The sequence below is a fragment of the Myotis lucifugus genome, unplaced genomic scaffold (assembly GCF_000147115.1).
Source record: "Myotis lucifugus unplaced genomic scaffold, Myoluc2.0 scaffold_3812, whole genome shotgun sequence".
NCBI classification, from domain to species: Eukaryota; Metazoa; Chordata; class Mammalia; order Chiroptera; family Vespertilionidae; genus Myotis; species Myotis lucifugus.
Genome location: NW_005874860.1, coordinates 1,861 through 12,728, shown reverse-complemented (window position 1 = coordinate 12,728; position 10,868 = coordinate 1,861). Strand labels below are relative to the sequence as shown.

Sequence of the window (10,868 nt, the reverse complement as noted above, 5' to 3'; positions counted from 1 at the left end):
AATTGAACCGGGGACCCTTCAGTCTGCAGTCTGATGCTCTATCCACTGAGCCAAACCAGCTAGGGCCACAACATCTGGTTTTAGGGAATTTTTTTAAAAAAATCATGAATTGTTACTTAAGTTTGATATGTTCTCCATGACAGTCAGGGTTCTAACTGACTCCCAGAAAAGGTGCTGTAGGGTTCAAACAATCCATTTTCTTGCATGCAGTTTGTCTCAGGGTAACTTTATTGTCAATTAGAGCCCCCTGAGCACAATTACTTAAGATTTTAGAATCTACTTCCTCTACCCTTTTTTTCTCCCTGCAGTTAAAAAACGATGTCTAATCCACACATTGAGTTTCTGACTGTATGTCTCATTATCAGAGGAATATGAGGTCATTGAGTTGGACCCAGAGAATCTGAACTTGGAGAAAGCTTCTGCTGTTAAAAACCCAAAAGCTGGTGGCCTGACCGCAGGATGAGAGGAAGTGCTGGACCTGCAGTTGGTTCTTATTAATCAAGCTGTTTCTGTCCTAAGCTCATTTTCATGCACTCACTTATCATTCCTGGGGTTGCTCTGGTGTGACAATTCTCATTACATTTTTTTTCTAATTTATAATCCATCTCTGTCTAATAATTTTGGTGGCACACAGTGGCATGTCATATATCTTAAGCCTTCTATTTGTAATTTTCAGTAGTCATTGATAAGGAAGCGAACACATCTTCCTTCCCCCACTCTCAAATTTCTTCCTTTCTGTGACAAGCTTCTGCCACAATAGGACAAAAATGCTTGTAACTTTTTTTAATCCTGTAGAAACCCCCTGCCTCTCTCCCAGGCATATCCCCCACCAGCCGCGGGGCACTATCTAGTCCAGGGCCTACTGCCCACTCCTGGCTTGCAACTCCTCACCTCCAACCCTTGGCTCAGGTTGGCCCGCTGCTCAAATGTGCTTTTCCTTTGGAGTCACCTGGCTAAGCACAATCTTTGCATCAGCCCCTCAAATCCAGGAGTCACCTTTTTGTGTCTTCCTTTCCCTCACCACCACTCAGCAAAACCCTGTCATGTGCCCACTGTGATCCAGCTACTGCCCTCAATCTGGGGGGACACTGAAAGCGACACACAAAATGCTGCTCTCACAGAACCAGCTTTTGGAGAGGAGACAATGAAAGAAGAGAATGGTGAATGCTATGAAAGGGGAATGAGGAGCAGACACTGTGGTAGTGAACTGGGTGAGGGGTTCAGAGTGCTACTTTAGATTGGGTAGGCAGGCAGGACCTCACCAGGAGGTGGCATTTCATAAGAAGGAGCCACTCTTGCAGAAACCTAGGGACAAGGCCAGGCCACATGTGACGTTTTTGCTGAGGTTTATAGGAGCAGAGGGAGCCAGCCAGGTGACGGGAGGGGACAGGGGCATTCGTCTCAGAGGGAAATACTAGTACAAGTGCAGAGGCCCGGAGGTGGGAAGCAGCTTGGTATTGGGGAATGGAAGTATCTTCCCTAAACTGTGCCTACATGTGCTGTGAGACCACAAACCCTCCCACTGCCACACAACAGAAGGTGTCCTGGAACTGGAACAAAGGCCAAGCGAGGCTGAGGACGTCCCATATCCCTCCTCTCCTTTCTTTGTCTCTTTGCCAGTTCGTTTAATCTTCCCCACTTCTTCTAGCTCTTTACCCTCCCCTTTACCATCCCCCACAAAGGCTCCTAAGGAAGTAACAAGGCTTTGGAGGGAGACCATTCTCAGATCCTAGACCAGCCTCATCTCTGCCTATCACCTGGTGTGTGACTTGAGGGGAGCTACTTACGGTCTCAGTGATCCCTTACCAGTAAATTGGGAATACCAGTGCCTGCCTGGATTACAGGAGATCAGGCGTTTTGAAGGCACTCAATAAATAAATGATGGTGCAAGCATTATTTTTATACTCCCTCAATAGTAAAATAAATTCACTTTGCTATGAATTTCAAGTCATACACATTCAAAATGTATTCTGTATCCATCAGTCCATCATTTCTCTCTGACATCTGAGTCACCACCTTAATCCCTGCCTGGTCCTCTCTTACTGGGCCTGCTGCTACTAACAATTTCCCTACGTCTACCCTCGCAGCCCATTCTCTACCTGGCAGCCAGAGTAGTCGTAAATATAAATTGATTATATTAGTTCCCACTAAGACCTGAGGGATTTCCCTATTGTGTACACTGTCAAATCAGAAAGGGACCTTTTTCTATTTAATAAATGTCTGTTGGGGTGGGGTGTTTGCTGATGATATGTTAAGGGCCTTTACTGAAAAGGTAATTACAGTATTGATGCTAAAAAAAGAAGGTTCTAACAAAATAGAATTTCTGAAGCAATATAAATCAGATTATCTGTATTTTTTTTCAATCCTCACCCGAGGACATGTTTTTATTGATTTTTAGAGAGAAAGGAAGGAGGAGAGAGAGAGAGAGAGAGAGAGAGAAATGTGAGAGAGAAGCTTCTTTTGGCTGCCTCTTGCACGTGCCCCAACCAGGACCGAACCCACAACTCCGGTATGTTCCCTAACTGGGAATTGAACCAGTGACCTTTCAGTGTACAGGATGATGCCCCAACCAACTGAGCCACCTGGCCAGGGTGATCTGTATATTTTATTGAGACCAAATATAGTTGTGATCCCTTTTAAAATGAAGTGAAGAAAAAAAAAAGAACACCCTAAAAAAATAAAATGAAGTGAAGTGAAGAAGAGGAGATATGACTGAAGAAATGAACTAAAAGTTCTTCTGTGGATTGAGAACCTATGTGTGGGTGCTGTTTGGCTCTGGAGACAACCAAGGATAATATATGGCAGTCTGTGTCTTCATGGTGACAATCTAGGGATACAGGTGACCTATATTAAAAGAGACACTTCAGCCCTGGCCAGGTGGCTCAGTTAGTTGGAGCGTCGTCCCCTACACCCAAAAGGTTACGGGTTTGATCCCCAGTCAGGGCGAGTATGGGAAGCAACCAATTGATGTTTCTCTCCCACATCGATGTTTCTCTCTCTGTATCTCTATCTCTTTCTCTCTTTTCCCCTCTCTCTAAAATCAATAATCATATCCTCAGGTAAGGATAAAAAAAGATACTTCAGTATTATTTTACCTCGGGTTTATTATTTTTTGAAACAATTTCTTTTTAATAGTCATCTGTGTATTATTGTATTGTGTGTCCACCACCCCAAGTCCAGTCTCCTCCTATCACCAGTTACCCCCCTTCACCCTCTCCTCCCTCCCCCACCGCCCTTTCCCTCAGGGAAATCACCACACTGCTGCCTGTGTCCATGAGGTTTTTTTTTCTTTGCTTATTCCCTCACCTTTTCCACCCAGCCCCTGACAGCTGTCAGTCTGTTCTCTGTATCTGTGTCTGTTTCTGTTTTGTTTGTGAGTTTAACTTACTAAAATAAATAAATAAAAGAGACACTAGATGAACAGTTTGGTGCTCAGTGAGAAAGAGCCAGCCGGTGCTCGGAAGGCTGCGGGCACCTTCTCGGTGGTGGAGAAGGTCGAGGCATGCACAGCGCACCAGTCATGCCTGCCTGGAAGGAAGGCAAGGAGCCGAGGCGTGGAGAGGACCAGAGGCGATTCCAGGCCAGACGGGCAATGGTCTTGGCAGTGAGACCAGTGGAAGTGGAGTAGAGGGTTCATTTATACAGTTGCAGATTGTGCTGTGCAGGAAATTTTTTAGACTATTTTTCAAATGGTAAGTCATGACCCTTTAGTGAGTGGTGACATCAATTTAGAGAAATCTAGTCCTCTGTTAAAATAAAAAAATAGAATAGAAAATAACAGCTTCATATGATGTGAAGATATTTGTTGATTTGTGAAACTTTTTTTCTATTACATATACATACACATACACACATGCATATACATATACATATACATGCATGCTGGGTCATGTATCTTTTATTCTAGGTCAAACCCAAAGAGGTTTGGAAAAAATACTGGAGTAGAGACCAGCTCCCTAAAATGGCCTAAATCCCCGTGTCTCCCGTTAGCACCAGCACAGCAGCCTGTGTATTGGCATTTCTATCTGTTGAATAAATGGAAGGCCTTGGATTGCAGCCCAAAGAGTTTAAATTTTAACCTCTAGGCAATAAAAATTTGTTGAAGGCTTGTGAACAGGAGGTTGATGGGTGTTTTAGGAGATTCATTTAGCAACTGTATGTACACAGGATGGCGTGGGGAGGGAAGAGATAGGAGGCGAGAGTCCACTTAGGAGGCACTGCCTTGGCCTGGGGATGTATAGGATGGAAAGGTTGTAGCTGTAACAGCAATTTTTATTTTTTAATATGTAGAGGGGGTTTTCTTTCCTGTTTCTGGTATAGTGCTCATTTTAGAATCATGTCACTCAAAATTTTAGCTCATCTAATCAAATCAACAACCATATCGATTCTGTGTGAAGCATACGCATGGCTATTGCATTACCAATGACTGGGGAGCTTCTGTGTGGGGCGCACATTAGCTCTTGTTAGCAGCAGACTCCTCTGAGGAAGTGCCTCCCACAAGGGGAACCCATCTGCGTGCTGTAGGGTTTTCATCGGGTCATCTCACTAAGTGCTGACCGGTTTGGGGCCGGTCGGAGCAGGGCACAAGAGCTCTTTGGGAGATGATTGTTTCAGAGAGCAGGGCAAGGAAATAGAAATCAATGAGCCAGAAGCCTTCCGGGGACAATGAGAGCTGCCTCTCCAGATTGGTTTTCATCCTCTCAGCCTCATTACCCTTTATGTTTACCTTTGCTTGTTTGTGTCCTAGGAAGCCGCTCAGCCTGGGAGCAGCACGTCACAGCCCCCACGGAGGACAGCCGTTCCCCCACCGTTGCCGCGGGACCAGTCCTTCCTGACCAGCATCACCTTCTTGAAGGTTCTTCTCTGGTTGATCCTGCTGGGACTTTTTGTGGAACTGGAATTTGGCCTGGCTTATTTTGTCCTGTCCTTGTTCTACTGGATGTATGTCGGGACACGAGGTCCCGGGGAGAAGAAGGAGGGAGAGAAAAGCGCCTACTCTGTGTTCAACCCGGGCTGCGAAGCCATCCAGGGCACCCTGACTGCAGAGCAGTTAGAGCGCGAGTTACAGCTTAGACCCCTGGAAGGGAGATAGGAGCAGCTCTGCTGCACGCCTTGGCCCGCCTAGCCCTTGGCCGTGGACCCGTGGGATTGTTCAGGTGCCCCAGACTAAGGACGGCTTGCAGGCTAGTCCTGTGACAGCGCAGTTCTACCTGTTTTCCCTGATCTGCTGCAGTTTTATCTTTGAACTTCTATTTGGTTTTGGTGAAATTCCCTGAAAGATACTCACTGTGTATCTGATGCAATTATAAAAATTACATACTGGAGAGGAGACCTGTTTGTGTCCTGATTTTGAGAGATGGTTTAAGAGCACTATAGAGGCACTGGGGAGCTGACTGTGATGGTCAGGTCCATGGGACTGTACACTAAAAGTAAATGTTCTCTGTAAGTCTTTTCATAGTTCTGGCATTTTTTTCCCCTGGGAAGTTTAAGTTGAAAGTTTTGGTTTTTTCTTTCTGTTTTGTTTTGCTTTTTTGGTCATTCATAGTATTGCAAAAAAAAAAAAAAATCTTTACAACAGCTACTCTTCAGAGATAGAGCCCATTGCCCATCTCCATCCTCCACTCTCCTCATTGATCCTGCCCCGACTCAGTGAAGGAAGACGAGAGAAGACAAAGTCCTGGTGACGGGTGGGGAGGTATTTCACCTAGTCAATATGGGCAGATTTGATAAATAGTTATTAATGATGAAGTCAGCCGGAAAAAATTCTCGAGTGTGTACAGAGGGGAGCCCTGGAAGCGGAATCCAGACTCGCTGGCTGCGTGGTGGCTTCCTGTTTAGAGAAAGCAGTGCCTCTGCCCGTGGGCCTCTGGTGAGAAACTGTAAATAGTGGTAATAGGTTTGCTTTCAGTGTTCCTTCTCCTTCCGGTACAGAGTTAGAGTTTGGGTTCATTTAAATTGAGCAAAGGAAACCATTGAAAACTTTTAAATGGATCATACTGAGGAGTAAGAGGACTCTAGTTTTAAAGCAATAGTGTTTACCAAACTTAAGATTTTAAGCAATTAATGATTCCTCAGCAGATTTCCCACTTCAGAATTCAGTTATTAATTCTGATACTATGAAAGTAACTTTAATATCTATGAGATATTATTAAGTAATGGAGGCCTTACTATTAATTTTTTTCCATTTTTTGCCTGATTTATTTATTACAGCAAAATCTCAGCTCAATTCAAAGTTAGCTTTTGTTCATTGAATGCCAGCACTCTGATAGGTCCTTGAGATAAGCAGACATACCCCAAGTTCTCCGAGCATACAGTCTGGCCAGGAGTGGGGTGGTAGACAAAATAAAATAAGCGTGTCCAGTAATAGAGAGAGAGAAGTTTAGTTATAGAAGGAGTACAGAGGAGATGTTCTCAGTTGTCACATTTTGTGGCCAACTAACCCCACGGGTTTCAGCCATTGCTGAAAACTCTGCTATGCATTGCTCCTCTCGCCAGCCCTTTGCTGACTGGGAGTTTGACTGTCCCTCAGAGTCAGCCAATTGAGCAGAAAGTCCCTTTAGCTCATAAGGAAGTCTTTTCTTTCATGACTTCTGTCTGAAGTGGATCTGTAGAGAGTATGGGAAACAGAATCCCTACCAAACATGCAAGTTTTCATTATATTGAAGACACATGATTTGGTCTTCTGATTGATTTTATTAAGGCTTTCTTCATTTCCCTGATATTTTTAAAATATATTTTTATTGATTTCAGAGAGGAAGGGAGAGGGAGAGAGGAATAGAAACATCAGTGATGAGAGAGAATCATTGATTGGCTGCCTCCTGCACACCCCCGACTGGGGATTGAGCCCACAACCCGAGCAGGTGCCCTGAACAGGAATCCAGCCACAACCTCCTGGTTCATAGGTTGATGCTCAACCACTGAGCCATGCCAGCCAGGCATTTTCCTGATATTTTACTTGGGATTTTTCATTTTATAAAAGCTAAATTCAAGGAAGAAATATTTTTTAAAAATATGTTTTTATTTTTAGAGAGAGAGAGAGAGGAGGGGAGAGGGAGAGAGAGAAACATTGATTGACGCTCAACCAACTGAGCCACACGGGCCCAGGGTAGAAGAAATATCTTTGATCAATGAGCATTGTTCTAGGAAAGAATTAATTTGCATTTTAAGACTATAATTTAGACTTTCCCCTAAAACAAGGTGCCGGTAACTCTCAATTAGGAACATCGGATTCAATGACTAATCCCAGCAAGGTAGAGACTTCTCATAAGTGTAGAAGAGAACAACTTATGAGTGGACCACTAGTGCTCTTTGGAAATGTCACCTAGGTTGCCCGAAGCCCCTCTTTCTTGGGATTTTCTGGGAACTGTTTGTCATCTCTCCTTGCTCATTTCTTCTCAAAGGTTGCATAATGCCAGGATTAACTTCTAGAAAAAGTGGGGTGTGAACCAATTAAATGCTTGGCGGGGAAGAGAGAAAGGGACTATATGTATTTGCCATTCTGATCAGACCATTAAGCTTTAGGTGCGATCTTGATTTCCAGAATTTAGAAAGGCCTTTTGCTCTGAGAATTTTCACGCAGGGCCTGACCATTAGCCCAGCAAGCAGCCTCCTTAAAAGGCTTCTCTGTCATCAAAAAACTTGAACCTCAGAGCTGCGTGTAGTCCCCACAAGAGCTGTGTGCAGGGGTGAAGTCGTTTCTATCTGAATCTTACAAATATGTTGGCTTTTGCTCATCTTCACATTGTCCCATCTATTCACAGGAGCTATTAAGTGAGCTTCTACTTGGAGGGCTGGAAGAGACCCCAGAATGCCATCAAATGCCCCCCCGGCCTTGGGCAGGGCTGCATTTATTCCTTGACTAAATTTGCCCTGCCTAGTGATTCCTGAAGAAGAAGAATCCAGACATAAGAGTCAGTCTCTTCCAGGCAGTTCTTTACCCAAAGAACTTGAGCTGCCCCCCTAATCGCCACCCCAGGATGTGCTTATTCTAACCTCGGTGGACGCTGAGGGTCCTCCAGCTGTGAGCCATCTCTCTCAGTCCCCTCCGTTCTTCAGGCTAAGCCGTCTCGGTCGTGCCTCTGGGACAAGCACTTTGAACTGAGGGCTCCAGGTCTGAGTGGGATGAATGACAATTCTGAAAAAGCTCTGGAGTCTTACCAGTGATGACTGAGGCATTTATATTTTGTGCTATGAGGATTGTGCTTTGAGTCTAGGCGATCTGTACATTAAGAGTAAGCTCACAAGCTGTACAAAAAAAAAAATTAGGAAGTTACACAGTTGGTAGAGCCAGTAATCCTCGGTTGGGCAGAAGAAAGTAAAATTCTAACTGTGTGTTTTTGTTCCCTGCCACTCACACTATTAACCTATTTACCAGCTAATATCTGTGGGCTCCCTGGGCTTGCTGCTGGGGACACTTCATGAGCTTCTGCTGTTGAGTCCACTGTGAGAGCCGGGATGCGGGTGGGGCTGGGATGCATGGAGCATCCTGCCACCAGGGGGTTGCAGAGAGCTGCCGCTGTGCGTCGTAGGTCTCTTCCCATCACACTTAAAAATTCTTGTAATATGGAAAACCCACTCTGCCGCTTTTTCAGATGGTCTTTTCACTTTAATATTCACAGAGGAAAGGGCTCGTCAGAGGTCCTGGAAAGGCACAGAAAGCTGCCAGAGCGACTTATACACACATCTTTAAGTTAAACAGCAGCCCCTGTAGATTTAGCAGTCGAGGGGGTTAGCCCTGTGCTTATCCATAGCTGAGCTCTGTGCGGGGAAGAGGCTAGGAACTTACACAGCTGGCCGAGAAACTTGATCCCTAAGCCAAGAGAGTAACATTTGAACTGTATGCTTTGGTTTCTGTCACATACTTTTGTTTCACAACAGTGGAGCACTGGGTTAGATGAAGACTTGAATCTCACTCTTCAAAGGCTGAGAGAGAAGGCAAGGTGAGTACACAGAGGACCACACTGTAAGGCATGTAACATAGTATAGGTGTTTATAAAGGTAGGGTGTGGGGGGGAGTCATCAGATCTCAAGTCTGTACGTACTACCTAGGATTATCACTTTTATATATAAAAAAAGCTGGGTTCCCTTGAGTGATGGATGAATGTTTTGCAAAGTGTGATCTGTGGGCACTTACATGGGAATCTCCTGTGGTAATGTTAACATGCAGATTCCAGGGCCCCACCCAGACCCACTGACCCCGAATGTCTAGGGAGAGGGCCCTGAGAATCTGCATTTTAGCAACCTCCCTGGGCTAATCTTTAGCTTACTAAAGGTTTAGAGCCCCTGACATAAACCATAAATGTTAAGTAGGAGGAAAACAGTATATATTAGACCCAAGCCTAGAAAGATGGCTGCGTATTTTATTATCTTTTTATAAATACGTTTCCATTGATTTCAGAAGGGAAGGGAAAGGGATAGAGAGCTAGAAATATCAATGATGAGAATCATCGATGGGCTGCCTCCTGCATGCCCCCTACTGGAGATCGAGCCCACAATCCGGGCATGTGCCCTGACTTGACTGGGAATCGAACCATGACCTCCTAATTCATGGGTCAACGCTCGACTACTGAGCTACACCAGCCAGGCTGGATGTGTATTTTAAATGGGGGTAACAAAGTTTTCTATTTTCAAACTGTTTATTCAGGATATCATCGCTACATAAATGGCTTTAAAATGATGAGGAACTCACTCCAAAGGCTGTATGGCAATTAAAGGTGCTTTATTTCTGGAATTTTCTTTAAATACAATTATTACAAGAAGGAAACACTGTTTATTTTAGAATATTTTGGAACTACGAAAAAGAACAAAATATTTTAATTTTGTACTTATGTGCATGTATTTCAGAATTCAAAAAGTTAATAAGTGATGAAGCTCCCACCCATTGCCATGCTTGCTCTTTCTCAAGCCCACAAATGATAACACACTCTATTCACTATTCTGCCCTTTGCTTTCTATTTTCTTTGTTATGTTTTTGGGTTTTATTGCCTTGCATGAAGTTTTTATGGGAGAGAATGACATAATCCAGTTTTCATGGTTAAAAGACCACCTGGGCTATCATATGGAGAGCAGATACTCTGTGTCATTCATCTGCCCTTCCGTCTGTCCACCACCTGTCACCTGTCCATCCATCCATCCATCCATATGGGTCATCTGATTTATGAAAATATTTACATATTTTTATTCAGCCATCTTTTAAGATTTTATTAACAATATTGACATTATGGCAAAATTATTGGCTTATGAAGTTTATTTATACATTCTACCTTTTTTGTTAAAGTGGAATGTTTTAATTTGGGGAAACCAATGATATTAATGATCATGATAATTAAAAACCAAGTAAGAATATCCTAAAAGTCAACATAACAAAAATTACAAACATTTTAGTAAAAGAACTAAATAAAACCTGTAACCATTTGTTTCCAGAACAAATACGCTTATGCATTCATCAATTTAACTGTTTTGGACAGCATTTTACTGAACAACTTTTTTCTGAATTTATTCTTTCACCAATGAAAGAATTACAATCCATAAACATGACCAAATGAGGCATAACAATCTACTAACTAGCACCTGTTTTTTCAACTTATATGAATCCATCAGATCTTTCCCTATCTATTTATCTACCTGTCAATCTTCAGCCATTTATCTGTTTGGGATCTGGTTCATTATCGTTATTATTTTTAAAATTTTATCTAATATACTTTATTCAAATTTCAGTTGTTCAATATTCTCTACAGCAAAATCGAACTTTTTTTTTTCTGGTTCAATATTCCATTCTGGGTCATGACTTCCAATGAAGAGAATCAAAGCCTAACGGTATCTACTGTGGGCTTTGACAGAGCACCTAATCTTTGCCAGGCCTGGTGCTG

At 43.3% G+C, this 10,868-nt stretch overlaps 1 protein-coding gene across 2 annotated transcripts; it reads left to right on the top strand.

Moving 5' to 3' along the window:
• Positions 1-274: 274 nt before the first annotated feature.
• LOC102430515 (SAYSvFN domain-containing protein 1-like) lies at positions 275-5,451 on the top strand. 2 transcript variants are annotated; one of them, XM_014450796.2, is made up of 2 exons: positions 275-1,160; positions 4,748-5,451. In XM_014450796.2, exons 1-2 carry the CDS (start codon positions 1,158-1,160, stop codon positions 5,090-5,092), a joined length of 348 nt encoding a protein of 115 aa, XP_014306282.1. In that variant the 5' UTR covers positions 275-1,157; the 3' UTR covers positions 5,093-5,451. The 2 variants fall into 2 exon arrangements, with proteins under 2 accessions (XP_014306282.1, XP_014306281.1); XM_014450795.2 differs by lacking the exon at positions 275-1,160 and adding an exon at positions 3,450-3,692.
• Positions 5,452-10,868: the final 5,417 nt, after the last annotated feature.